Source organism: Montipora capricornis, chromosome 11 (genome assembly GCF_036669925.1).
Source record: "Montipora capricornis isolate CH-2021 chromosome 11, ASM3666992v2, whole genome shotgun sequence".
Classification (NCBI taxonomy): Eukaryota; Metazoa; Cnidaria; class Anthozoa; order Scleractinia; family Acroporidae; genus Montipora; species Montipora capricornis.
Window position 1 is genome coordinate 34046214 of NC_090893.1, and position 15017 is coordinate 34061230.

A 15017-nucleotide genomic window follows, 5' to 3' on the forward strand; every position below is an offset into this window, starting at 1 on the left:
ACAGGCTTTTTGTTCTCTGTGTGAAATTGTTTTCTTCCTTCTTTTTGGATGAAGTATTGTTTCTGTTTTTCAAGAGCAGGGCTAAATGTACTCTCATGTAACTGATTAATGATGTCTACAGCATGAAGATAAACAAGATAAGGTCCTTTGTCCCAGTTCAGAGTTGTCTTCTCGATAGCTTTACTCTGTTTTTGTATGTGAAATTTAAACCGTGTTGAAGTGGGGTTCCATAGAGAACATAGTCTCCTTGGCACCTGTCTTTCGGGATGTCACACAATGAGCTGTGTATGACATCCTGACCACTGACTACATGACTGACTAAAAAGAAGGGTCCTTAAGGTAATTCCCTTGAAAATGACATACTATCCAGATTTTTGTCAAACTTGGCACAACTGATATTCATACACAGGACACTAGAAAAAAGCAATAAAAAGATGGTATCAACATGCTTGTTTTCATGCTGCATGCCCTTTGTTCTAAGTGCAACAAAAAAAACCAAGGTGATACAAACACCAACCTGGTGTGACCAGCACATCACGCATGCACACAACCATTTCACCCGGTCAATTAGCAGCCATGGACAGCTGTTTCGGCCCTGCTGGGCCTTATCAGCATGGCGTAGCTAACGTATTAGGCGGGTGTCTTAAACACCCCTTTAAGTGGCAGCTCCGCACAACAGATGTGTTAAGCTGGGTTGGGAACAGCACAGCCGTTCTCCCACTGCAAGCGTGTGGGAAGGTGGATCAACAAAAGAGACCAGTGTGTCACATAATTTTTAAGTACACATGTACAAAAAGCAAAGTGACACAAGCACCAACCCAGTTGGTGTTTGTACATGTGTCACCTTTCTTTTTTTTTTGTTGTACTTAGAATAAAGGGCATGCACACGAAAACAAGCATGGTGACACCATCTTTCTATTGCATTTTTTAGTGTCCTGTGTATGAATATCAATTGTGCTAAGTTTGACAAGAATCTGGATAGTACATCATTTTCAAGGGAATTCCCTAAAGGACCCTACCTTTTAGTCAGTCATCTAGTCAATGGTCAGGATGTCATGCAAAGCTCATTGAGTGACATCCCGAAAGAGGGCTGTGAAGGAGAATACGTTCTTTACGAAACCCCACTTCGACACAGTTTCCATTTCACCTACAATAACAGAGTAAAGCTATCGAGAAGACAACTCTGAACTGGGACAAAGCACATTATCTTGATTATCTTCATGCTGTGGACATCATTAATCAGTTACATGTACATTTAGCCCTTAGCTACATTTAGACCCGCTCTCAAAAAACAAAAAGATTACTTCATCCAAAAAGAAGAAAGAAAACAATGTCACGCGGAGAACAAAGACTGTCGGGTTCGAACCAATTTTTATGGGGCTGACAACAGATATTTATGTCAGACCCCCCATTGACTAAATCATTTCAGTCTTGTCTTTTCTATTTGACCTTGCACTGAATCACTTGCCCAGCTATTAAACCATTTGACACTTGATTAAACCATTTGCCAGTGAGTTAAGTCATCCGTTGATTAGTTGAACCATTCATTATTTAACTAAACCGTTTCAGTCTTGTCTGGTCCATTTGAAATTGCACTGAATCACTTGCTGGGCCATTAAGCCATTTGCTGGTGAGTTAAGTCGTTTGTCCATTAGTTGAACCGTTCCTTCTTTAAATAAACCATTTCAGTCTTGTCTTGTCCATTTGACTTTGCACTGAATTGATTGCCAGTCTCTTAAAACCATTTGACACTTGATTAAACCATTTGCCAGTGATTTAAGTCATTATTTTGTCAATTAGCCTTCTTTGAGTAAACCATTCTGCTACGGGCACAAGATCATTTGTTGTCAGACCTGGTCATTTCACGGTTCGTCAACGGATCGATTCTCAGTTGAATAAACCAATTTGAATAGACCCTCCCACGGTTTTTCACCGCCATCTTGGCTGGGGGGCAAACCGGCTAAATTGACAGTAAATGTATGGGATTTTGGCCAACTTTGAACCACTGTAGCGCCGCAACAAAGAGACGGATTTCCAACGTTTGCCACTACTTTCAATAGTTTTAATTTGATATCATTCATTCAACAGAAAATAAGGCCATTAAGGAAGGTATGACGTCCGTAAATTCAAATAATAAATCTTCTCATGTTGCTTCTAATTTTACGGCAATTTGCGTGATGATTTTAAAAGAGTTTGTATGGAATCTCAGTAATTCATTTATGGTCATTGTAGCCTGACTCTGTTCTATATATGTTCTATATGTTCTGTTTTCGCTGTTCCATTTCAATTTCTTGTGTTTTTGACGGTGATGGCCGCCCATAATCGACCGTTCGTGGGAAACACAGCACCGAATCAAAGTCTTTGTGGGTTTGTTTTTGGACAAATTTCGTCCACTTTTATCTTAATTCGTCCTTTAAATTTGTAGGAAAAAGATGCCTTGATATACCTGGGGTCAACTGAAATTTTTACAGCTGTCTTCCCGAGGGCTGCCACCAACACAATATCTTCTGCAGACTCTGATTTGTCTTGTCGTGTATATTTCCCGCTGCAATTTAACACAACTGATGACTTCATGAAGACATTTTTGGCCACGCAGGAAATTTCACAATTTTTTGCCCAAAATGCCGAAGTTTGTGCTGCAAAACAACTCACTTTGGACATTTGTAGGAAGATTCTAATAAGGCAATCCTATCAAGCAAAGCCTGAATTTTAATGATATGGAATAAAAAATTAGTGCTCCAGTGCTAGAATGACTAGACACTTCATCAACACTTTAAGAGTTTTGCTACACTGTTTGAAGAGCTAGAAAAAAAGTACTAAAGTGGAGTGGAACTTTGGTCTCTGTGAGTTTGTGTCAGTCACTGTAGTGACATGAGTCAGTTCCTTGCTATGTGTAATGTTCACTCCTGACTTAACTAGTAAAAAAGAGATAATTTTGTACAGTTCAGGTACTATTGATCGAAATACCAGTTGTGTTAAATGGTTTTTTTTATGTATCGATCATTTTTGCCAGTGGGAATGTGCACAGTACTGATCAAGGTCTCCTGTTGTTTTTCTGTTCTCCAAATAATTGCATTTAACAGAACGCAGTTCTAATGCAGACTGAATTGAGATGTTTTGGGACAACCGGTGCATCGATCTTGGGACTCCAAATTGTGCCCCCCACAGAATACAGAAGAGCAAATACAAATAACATCATCGCCATTGCTATTTGTGACCCCATTTGCGAAAACCATTGCATTGAGTTGTTTTTTATACCAACACAATTGTTGAATTTGCAGAGAAAAATGTCGTGGATTAGATCCAAGAAATTGGAAACTCGTTCAGATTTTCGTGTAGTAATTTGTTCCATTTTGCTCGGCAAAAGAGGGCAAAGTAGGAGTAAACTGAATTTGATCTGAAGTCACAATTAAGGTCGAATTAGTGTTACATTGTACATTATGCTTTTTTGTGGCGGCGTTGTGCGTTTGTATCATACCTTGTTTGAAAGTTCCCTAAATATGAAAGACAAAAGATATGTGATACAAGTGTCCGATTGATATGACTATCCAGCTACATGTAAGACACTGTAATAGTACTTTCCTTACTCCCGAGTTTAGTGGATGCCGGCTTCTATGCTGGGCGATTTAATGGTACGTTTGCCATTCTCTGTTCAGTCCAGATATTAGCGTCGACAAACAATTACACCAGCAATTGCTATAAGCTATTATTTGCCATTGCGACTTGAACCTTGAACATTGCGACGCAAACCTTGAACAAATCGATAGATGACTAGTCAATGGTTTGCTTCCTAAATGATGGGACTATATCTCTCGCTAATTAAATCAGGTCGAAATAAAAACAGCATGAAACTCTGAGCCTAGTATAATTTCCACAGCGAATGAAACGCAAATTGTTGTCCTTGAGTCCCAAGCAATACAATGGGTCATTTGATACCAAGAAAAAAAAAATGGCTAAATTGTTTGCTAGATGACGGGGCTGTAGCTCTTGCAAAAGGAAGTTTAAGCGAAAACATAGCGTGAAATTTTAACACTGAATAAACAAGGGTCTTGGCAAACTACGAGCTAGCCAGCCTCACCAGCTATAAACATGCATGTTCGCCTCAAATTTTCGGAAACACAGTTGAAATACTATGCCTTGCTTTACGAAAATTAAAAAGTATAGTAATAAGCGATTTCAATTTCATAAGAATTAGTTTAAGGCGACAATCATGCATGAGCATCACAGCTTTAGGACGGTGCCTACAAATTCAAAGGTATTTTTGCCCTGGTTTATGATTATGCAGCAAATATAAATCTTAACGAGTGTTATTGAAATCAAAAAAGAATATTGGGGGTAACCACACATTTTTCAAAGATAATTGATGAATAATTTTTCTAAAAAGATTTAAAATACAAAGCAATGTATGGCGTTCTTTCTAAAATTGAAGCCTAATTATCGCTCAAAAATGATAATAATAATAATAATATAATACAATAATACATGACACAATATTGTGGTGCCGATCCATCTAATAAGAGCGTCAGTCGGAAGTGCTGAAACTGGTTTGAGCCACCTTAAAGTCTTCAAGTTGGAAAAAATTCCAGTGCCTATTGTCACACAAATAATCACCCAACTGTGCACACGTCATTGCTTCAACTTTTTAGAATTTCTGAGTTCATGTCTGCCTCCTCTTCAAAGAGAGTCTAACTGCAAAGTTTTTGTGATGGTAATTAGCTCTACTTTACTTCTGAATGAAAATTAATTTTCATAACAAAAGCTTCGCACTTACGCTCGATTTGAAGAGGAGGCATGAACTCAGAAATGACCTATTAAAATGTCAGTCAGGCTTCGATTTGCAAGCAAACTAAGGAAATTTGTGAAGGGGGTAGTTTCTAAAGAAACTGTGCTGCTGAGTCGGTGGGGAAGTAGTATACAAAAGTTTTGCATTATCAACAGAGTTGATAAATAAATGTAAATTGGCCACCGTACAAAGATTCTAAGCATTAGCCCTTCATCAGAGCGAATCAAGGAATTGTGGGTTATGTGGAGTTTTTATAGTAGAGTTGGAGCTGCGCTATTGGTGGTAACATGGCAACGTGAAAAATAGGAATACATTAGTTAAATTAAAAGTGTTCGTTAATACCGCGAGGATTACGGGTGCCGATTTGGAAGATGAATTTTTGTTCCAGATTCTTGCGGCCTTCCGTCGTACCTAGATGTAGGGAAAGGCCACAGATAGCCATGTGTTTTTTGGAGTGATTAGGGAGATTAAAATGACTAGCGACTGGCTTAGATGCATCCTGGTCATTCTTCTCAACATTGCAAAGGTATTTGCGGAATTGGTCGCCCAGTCGTCTTCCTGCTGCAAGAATCTGGAAAAAAATTCATCTTCCAAATCAGCACCCTTAATCCTCACAGTATTAACAAACGCTTTTCATTTAACTAATGTATTCCTATTTTTCACGTTGCCATGTTACCACCAATAGCGTAGCTCCTACTCAACTATAAAAACTACCCGTAACCCACAATTCCTTGATTCACTCTGACAAAGGGCTAACACTTGAAACGTCAGCTTTTAGAATCTCTGTACGGTGGCCAATTTACATGAAATTAAGGAAATCTGTGACTTAGCTTTCTGGTGATATCATTGCTAGAAGAAGCAACATGATAGTTCCCAGTATATGCAACAAGGTACAAACATGCCAATGTTAAAAATGACCAGTTGATAGTGGAAACGCCTTCGACAAAAACATTTGGAAACGTTGCCAATGCCGTTGAAAAAGATTGGAAAATCATTGTGAAATGTTAAACAAAATTGCAAAAGATCGATGGGAAGCTTAACAATTAATGTGTTACGAATCATTGTCAATGTTAAAATGCATTGCAATGCATTCAAAATGCGTTGAAATGCACTTGAAATTTCCTCAAGCCCTGTTTTCCCAAACAGAGTCACATTTTAACAAATTAAACCTACCATAATAGAACGCACTCTCTAATCTACAATTAGTGCTAGTTTTAGGTCATCTGTGAACCACAGGTGGTTAATACCCGGTACTATTGGACCACTTGTACCAAGTTCACATCTAAGTTGTGTGAGACAAGTGACATGTAACTGGAATCAACTGAAGGCTAATCAAAAAGGAGGACACAAACTATCCCCTTGGAAAATTCCCTGTTTCACTTTGAATTTTCCATGCATTTTACCTCTAGCCATTTTTAGTCTCTCTTTTTCACGCTATTCCCAAGAAAAAAATTGTCGTTGTCAGCAATTCTGAAGATGTCCAGGCATTTTAAGATGCACCAATAGGAAACCATATAATACTTTTTGTAATGGATATAAACCATGGCCAGACTGATTTGCTGTCTCTTGCAGTTGCAGAGTTTTACGACATATTTGTCAGTTAAAAGGTAATAAATCTTTGTGCCCTAAAATCACTTTATGCAACCTTTTTGCTTTTCTGGTAACTGTCAATTTGTGCCCAGAGAACAACAAATTAATTCTTCTTAAATGAGGCTGGTGATCAGTTTCCCAAGTCTGGCAAATATATAATTAAGTAACTTGGTAATTTAGTAACTTCACCTACGGGTGCAGGGATGGCGCAGTGGTGAGAGCACTCACCTCCCACCAATGTGGCCCAGGTTCAATTCCCAGACTTGATGACATATGTGGGTTGTCAGCTTGTTGGTTCCCTACTCTGCACCAAGAGTTTTTTCCTCCGGGTACTCCAGTTTTCCCCTCACCTCAAAAACCATCATTTGATTTGATTTGAATTAATTTGTTGATTTCAGTTTACAGTGTCCCCAATTAGTGCTCCAGTGCTAGAATGACTAGACACTCAAATAATGTTCTTTTTTTTTTTTCGTTCCCCTTGGTTTTAACTTTCACAATAAAGTTCAAAAAGGTATTTCTGTTTCTTCACATAAAACACAATCTTTCAAATGCTTAGTAACCTGGCACAATACCTCGTGTTTGCATGCAAGCATCGTTACTTGCATTGCCTGAAAATGCTGGTTGGTAATGATTGTTTTTTTTATTTTTTATACAAACCTGGCTAATCGAAATGCTTTTGCAAACTTCATAGTGTTTGGTTTGTGAGTTTTTTGTTTTGTTTGTCATGTGAGATTTTATAAATCAAGGATCAATTAAACCTTGCACATTTCGCATCGTTTTTGAAGTCATTTTTAAAGAGTGACTCCAGCTTCTGTGATGTTGTGCTTATCCCCTAAAGCCCTATTTCCCTGAACAACAAAACAGGTTAGTTTGAGCTTTACATGCTTGATTTTCTGAGAACTTTTTCGAAACTCGAGGACAAAATGTCCGCATATACAACAACTGCTGAATCACAAAACTATTAAGCACTTTGAGGCCCAGATTTTTTTGTGGATCCACAGTTCCAGAAATCGAAGAATACAAGATTACAGTATATCCCATAAACATTTAGCGAAGAAATTAAGAAATTGCTTTTTTTGCCATCAAAAATGGGGGGTCGATTTATACACGGGTAAATATGGTATTTGAGAAATTTCGTCAAATTAAAAAAATGCTTAAAAGTAACTAACACAGCATGGGGAATTTCTTTGCATCAAAACCGATGTTCTTCAGTTCAAAGTGATTGCGTTTCACTGCTTGTCCATTAAGTAAAGTGCTGTAAGAATCAAATGGTAAATACCTAAAGACGTTTCTGGTAATCTCCAGACAGAAATATTTCTGTGTTGCATCCAATTTTTAAATAAGCGCCACCCTCAAATAAGTCTGCACTTGAGGCACGAAAAGTTAAATAAGCGCCACGGTGCTTATTCAAGTAAATATGGCATCCTTTCCCATGAAAAATTCATTCCCAGAGAGTAAACCGACGACAATGTGTGAAAAAATTCGACAATTTTTATGACAAACAACTTCACTTGAAATTCAAAACCATGGTTAATTTCCAGCGGAAAACATGACGAAATTCCTTAGCGTTTAATTCGCTTTTCCCGCCTTTGCTGACTGAGAAAGATCCATCGAAAATACGTTTTCGTCAATAACTCGCGTTTTGCATAACATTTTGGAGTATTTTTTTAGAAAATGTAGATAAAGTAGCATTGATTACTATGAAATAAGAAAAAAAAACACAAAAATGTCACCCGTGAAGGTCTACCGTAAGCTTAAATAAGGTTGAACCTCATTACCTTAACTCCAGCCGACAAGGTAACCCGTTTACTTTTTGCGGTGGAGTGAGATTTCGTCCAAGACAGATTTGATTCCTTTTTATGACTACCTGAGATGGGAAATGCCTTCAAAGAACTGCTCTGTGAAAAGAGAAACGAACAAAAAATATATCAGCTACATAAATAACACAAACTTGATTGGTACAAAATATATAAATGCGATCGGCAAGAGACTTCAATTACAACTGTACGTACTGCAGTACTGAACAAGTTCTACCATGCTAAACTGCCAACGGCTCTAAGAAGCAGTAGAAAAATCGAGATATCTCGAGCTTTATTAAGAGATTATCTTACCATTGCAAGCAGTCTTTAAGTAGTTTTGGCTTTCTACTCTGCAATTAATGCAGCAAACGGCGACAATCAAATAATAACGCTACCATACCGTCTGCCATCTTGAACAGCGACGGCTCACTTATAAAGTCAGCGGCTAGCTCACAGAATTCAAATAGGATCCATCGAAAAATCGCCTCAAAATCCGTTAACACTAAAAATATTTATGACGTCACTTGCAGGGTTCACAGGCGCCCCAAGGTAAAGTGTGAGCATGGCGGACAAAAATATAAAGATTTGTATGGGAATCCCGATAAAAGGCTTACAAAGAAGATAATTATATGAAAAATTTCTCAGTTAAAAGCCTAACCTTATTGCCATTGAGGGTAGCTTCCTTCCTGTGTGGTTAATTTCCAGATCCGACGCGATTTGAGAAATTTTTCAACTCTCGGTTGTCAACGGTATAGTAAAATCCCAAGGATGGAGACTAAACTCTCAGGAGCCAATTTGAGTCAAATAGTCCTGGGTGCTCAGCATCGGGCTGTCATGCGGGAGGTCGATCGTGAGTTCGACTCCGGCCGGACCAACACTGAACACTCAGGGTCTTAAAATAACTGAGGAGAATGTGCTCCCTTTGTAATTACATCTGCACATCGGTTAGACTTTCAAGTCTTCTCGGAAAATACTGTAAACCGGAGGTCCCGTCTCACAGCCATTGTTGGAAATTAAATAGTATGGTTAAAGAACCCACTCACTATTCGATAAGAGTAGGGGACGTAGTCCCCGGTGTTGTGGTCTGACCTATCTGGACGGGGGTATATTTCACTTCCTAAAAAACATAGTAAACTGCGTAATAGGCAGTCTGGCTAAAGTCCCCCATAAAGCATTGTAAATTAGTACTGAAAAGCCCCGAGGGGAGAGACTAATATATTCACTTCGCTTCCCTTCACTTCCCACGGTAAAAATTCCACATCAGAATCAATTGACAAAGACTGAACTTTTATCTCAACCCACCATCAACGCAATAGCAGTCCTTCGAGCGACTTCAAGCGGTAATATTGCAAGAAAACAGCTTTCGAAAGAGACGCGTTATCAGCAAAGTGGCCACGGCTTCGATCGTTGATAACAAACTAAGCCTTACTGGGTGGCAGACCGTAGTTTGTCAACCACAAATTTCTTTACTTCCCTGGGTCTCCCGACATGAGCCTTCAAGGAATTAACATGCAAATAAACTTTGTAGGATATTGTTCTACGAATATTTTGTGCCTGGACTAACTGAAGCCAGTGATATCTAATAATTAGCAATTGAGAGAAAACAGTCGTGTCGGGAGACCTAGGGAAATAAAAAATTTGCAGTTGACAAACTACGGACAAAGTTTATTTGCATAATAAATGTTAATTCCCCCCGAGGTTAATTCCTTAAAGTTACGTGCGGAAACAGCCATTACGTACAATAAAAGCGGCACGAATTCGCAAAATTACCAGACTTACACCTAAGAATTTAGTTATTCTCCTCAGTTAGTTCACTATGCAGGGGCACCCAACAAGAATATAGTCCAAACTTCAACATAGCATTGTTAAACGTATTTTAGTATTTAAACGGTAGATATAGGCATATTTTTATCCCCTAAAAATTTTTCATCTGTTCGGATTTCCTAGCTGAAAGTCTAGTGATCCGAAAATTATAGGGATCAAAACTTACCTTTTCGAAAAATTTCAGCCAGAAAAAAGGCTCCCGAAAATTCTAGGTGACCTTTTTAGGGTAAAAATCCGTTAAAATGGGCAATTATACCATTTTTCAAATGTTCGAAAATCCTAGGAGAGGCAGGCAGGCAAGAAATTTTACAAAAAATGTTCCGAAAATTCTAGATCTCAAATCGTCTTCCGAACAGATTCTCCGGTCACGCCAAAACGCAGACTGCAGACCGTGCAGAAAAGGGGTAAAATATGGTGCTATTATTGAGAGCTAACCGTAAACAGGCTAACCTGAATGTTATTTAGGCCTAATTAGGCTAACAGATTTATATTCAGGCTAACCTAATTCTCATTTTACAAGCGGTCTGCACAGTCTGCAGTCTGAATTTTTCAGTGTCCCTTCATTCTCGTACCTTTCAACACTTCCCGGCTTCGCCAATGTGTTTTTGAAGATTGTCAACACGATGGAGGCGTGACTGTGATTGGACGACTGCGACAATGCGAGACCCAGGAAATAGAAAAATTTGCGGTTGGCAAACTACGGTCTGCCACCCCGTAAGGCTTAGTTTGTTATCAACGGTCGAAGCCGTGGCCACTTTGCTGATAAAGTGTCCCTTTCGAAAGTTGTTTTCTTGCAATATTACCGCCTGAGGTCGCTCACAGGACTGCTATTTCGTTGATGGTGAGTTGAGATGAAGGTTCAATCTTTGTCAATTGATGCTGATGTGGAATTGTGACCGTTGGAACATTTCATCCAGGTGATATTTGACTCAAATTGTTTGCTCCTGAGAATTTAGTCTCCGGCCTAGACCTGTCCCAATTGCGCTGGGCACTTCTTCGGCACTTTTTCCAATTTGGAGCACTATTTTACATTTCCAGCACTCTTTAGCTCTTAATTGACTTTCGAGCAGAATTTGAGCAATTTTTCGCTTTGAGGGAAACATTTCAGCACATTTTTCACAATTTTCCATATGTTAAATGCAATATTTTGTCTTTGAATCGTTTTCAGTAACGCCGAGTAATTCTACTTTCATGAATTGTGAATTATTCCACCTTGTCGCCCTGACTGGCTGACAGTTGTGATGGAAATGCACGAGCTATGGTCCTTTTCAGTGTGGGAGCAGTCGATTTTGATTGGTTCGTGACTTCGTGTTTCTTAGAATTAACTTTTAGCGCTCTTTTCTGTTCAGTGCAGCTGCTGACGAAAGCATAGCCTGCGAGCAGGCTCTCTGATTGACCGCATAGAGAGAGAGCCTGTTCGCAGGCTAACGAAAGCATTGTTTGTGTTGTATAGCACTGTTTCTAAACCGGTATCCTGGTCCCAGGGGTTTTTTTTGAGCCGCGAGAGAGCCGCGACGCAGCGAACACGAATCAAGAAGCGGTGAGAAGAGAACAACCTCTGGTTACCTTGGACTTGAATCTCACTTTCATTCAGACGCCAGCTATCAAACGCATCAAATTGATAATAACAAAAGGGACCAATGCCAACTTAGGGAGTGTTTCGCACCGGCTTGAGTTCACTCCGGTTCCCTCTCTTAGCCCTGTATTTGTTTACATGATATCACCGAAAAAAGTCATGCTGGGGCGACTCACACCGGCGCGAGTTCACCCCGGTTGCTGCACCGGAGCGAAAATTTCGTTCCGGTGAGAAATCTGGCAACGGTATCATGTAAACGAGGAACGACCACTCGTTCCGGTGTGAAATCGTCCTCCCGGTGGGATGGAACGGGTAGCACATGCACACTTTTCGTGATGGACGCCATATTTGCAATTTGGATTCACGCTTGTATTTTGTCGATATGTGGTGTCCCTTCAGGTGAACACGATACGAATTCACCTCGTCATCATGTAAACGGGGTATCAAAAAGTCACCCCCTTAGCAATCACGCGTCCCCTCGGTATTACCAATCAAAAACCACCCAATCATATTGCTTTGCGTGTTTGTAAAAATATCAACCAATCCGAGCCCGAGGGTCAGATCCTGACCCTGGCGTCTGAATGAAAGCGAGATTCAAGTCCAAGGTAACCAGAGGATTTTCTCTTCTCGCCGCGCTTCGCGACCCGTCTTTACCGCCCTCGCGGTCTTTCTCGCGGATCAAGAAAACCCCCTGGGACCAGGGTACTAAAGCGGTCGAATAGTGTAAGGATGGAAGCAACAAACCAGCTAAGCGAGTCTCAAGATGAAAACATATTTGACCCAATTACAGCAGCAGTAAACCCCACAAGGCGCATCGATAGCACGGAATCGAAAATTGCCTACCAACAAAGGAATTACTAAGCAGAAAGGAAGCGCTAAAACCACTAATGTAGTGCATGAGAGCGTCTGAAAAAGTCCCCAGGTAAACACTTTGCCGTAGTGGGAGGAAAACTTGGATGTAATGCTTGCAGTGAAAATCTCAGCGACAAAAAGAGTTCTATTGAGGGGCACACGAAATCTAAGAAGCACGAGGCGGCCTTGGCTAATATTACGAGAAATAAGGCAGAAAGTCAGTCAATCAAGGAATGCCTGCAGAAGAAAGCCAGACAAGAAAATGCGACTGTGTCAACTTTGTCTTCAGAAATACATGCAGTTGTATCGCTATGAGCTTGTTGAATCTGCTCTGTTGGCAGGAGTGGCGCTATCGAAAGTCGAAGCAATGCGCCCTTTTCTTGAGAAATATGGTCACTGGCTAACCAGTCGTGCATACCTTAGTGAGCTTATACCTGCAATACTACATAGAGAAAAAGAGACTTTGAAGGATACACTTAAGTCCGAAAAAGAGGTTTCGGTCATATTTGACGGAACGGCCCGTTGGTCATTCCGGCCCGTTTGGGCGAAGCGTTAACGATCGTGGTGCGTTTCTTTTAAAAAGACTTTTATAAGTCAACTCAGCGCCTAATCCGTCTAGAAGTGCTCGCAAAGGCCCTCATGGGAGAGGAACTGGCTCAGAGATTAATACCCTGCTTGGTGGTAGACTATAACTTTGATCCAAGGATAGTCATTGGGGGAATGCGAGATGGCGCCTCCGTAAATGGAGCCGCCGTGAGAAAAGTGAAGTTTTTCTACGCAGATCTTTTTCATGTTGTTTGTTTTTCACACATTAGAGACAATGTGAGATCTCAATTTGAATTTTAAGTTTTGGATTCCTTTGTACGCTTTTGGATAGGCCTGTTTTCCCACAGTTACAATGCCAAGCTGACATGGAAAAAGAGAGGACCGGACAGTCAATCCGTATCTTCAGCGAGACCGGGTGGTGGAGTAAGTGCGAGGTTCTTTTTAAGCAAGCACTGGACTTGTTTCCAGATGTCGTACCTTTCCCCCGCGAAAACGAGGAAATACTTCCTGCAAATCGCAGACATCTGTTGGAAGTAGTTGATGATCCCGAGATCCTCCAGAAGCTACGTTTGGAGCTGGCTGTTTTAATAGATGCCAGGGTGCATTTTGTAAACGCTACTTATTACCTAGAGGGTGACGGCCCATTGATTATTTCTTGCTATGAGCGTCTCTCAGCTGTAGCACAAGCTGTTGCAGTCGACCACTACCCGAACACCGAGGCCGTTGCTCGCGAAATCGCAAACGGCGACGCCGCTCTCTTCAATCGTCTTATCGCATGAGCTAAAGCTTGTGCTCGGCCAGGACTGAACTTTTACCAGCAATAATTTAGTGTGCAATTCCACGACACCATGAGAGCGTTTAAAGCCGCTCGACTTTGCTGTCCTGTGCAGGTACAAGCACTTCGTCTAACAGCAGCCACATTGGAAGAGTTTAGGAATTTCCCTTTCGCCAACAATTATGATGCCACGATTGCAAATTTAGAAAGAGAACTTCCTCAGTATATTGCGGCCGCAGAAGGTGTCACATAATCTCGTAACCAGATCTCTTGTGGCGAGCGAAGGCGAGATCTGGTCAAATCCGATTTGCACACGTGATGGACTGTCAGGAATGTGACAGGCGATGAAAGAGCGCATGCCCTAAATAAGTTCTCGAAATGGCAGCCGTCTCCGATGCCGATTTCAATAGAGCGGTGAAATTTTCCCTAGCAAAACGCGGAACGCCCGATATATATTTAAAACCAAAACAGTTGGAGGCGTTAAAAGCCGTTGTGCAGCAAAAGCGAGATGTGTTAGCCGTCCTTCCAACAGGATACGGCAAGTCTGTAATTTGTCAGCTTGTACCAAATCGTCATATGTTACACTTACTTTCGCAACATCACTTATCAAGCGATGCAACTTGACGCTCTTCCAGTAATCCGAGAAAATCGAGAATCTCTGATTGGGATTTGTGGTGTTTCCACAAAGACGGCACAAGTTTCTGATATCATTGAATGCTTCAAATTCTCCCGCTAGTTTCGCCATGTCTGTAAACAATCCAAGCCTTTTATTCAAAGAAGGGATTGGACACGAGGCTGTTCGAACATCCAATGAAAAAATTTGACCAGATCTCGCCTTCGCTCGCCACAAGAGATCTGGGTACGAGATTAGGTGTCACAGTCACATGTGAGGACGACAAGGTCGGCTGGTGGGCTGCACACCTCTAGAGATACACTTCCATTCTGGTCTGCAATCGTCAAAAAAACTACTGCTGATAAGCCGAGCTCAGCAACCACTCAGTCTTCTTTCCAGCACCTTTAACGCCCAGCAAGACAGTGCTCTATAAGTAATAGATAAAATATGAGCGGGAGACCTTTATGGGTATTTAAAACGGCGAGCCGCTAAGGTTGCTGGGTATTAGCTTTTGCGATGGTTAAAAATGGACTTTTTTCTGGAAAATCTTTTTTAAAGGGGCTAGGTCACGCTATTTTAGGTAATTTTGTTTAATTTTGTTAATTATGAGCTCTAAACGTCTTACTGGCAGAGCAAGAGTCTTTCATTTGCAAAATCAC

General features: G+C 40.6%; 1 protein-coding gene across 2 annotated transcripts in view; it reads right to left on the reverse strand.

The window, feature by feature from the left end:
• Window positions 1-8607, reverse strand: part of LOC138024831 (cell cycle checkpoint protein RAD17-like) — an 85660-nt gene extending 77053 nt beyond the window's left edge. The window contains exons 1-2 of one of the 2 annotated variants that reach the window (XM_068872009.1): window positions 8485-8607; window positions 8152-8271 (exon numbers count right to left, since the gene is read on the reverse strand). In XM_068872009.1, the coding sequence (XP_068728110.1) occupies window positions 8152-8271; window positions 8485-8487 (123 nt within the window). In that variant the 5' untranslated portion in view covers window positions 8488-8607. The remainder of the gene's footprint in view (window positions 1-8151; window positions 8272-8484) is intronic. The other variant, XM_068872010.1, reaches the window with a different exon arrangement.
• Window positions 8608-15017: the final 6410 nt, after the last annotated feature.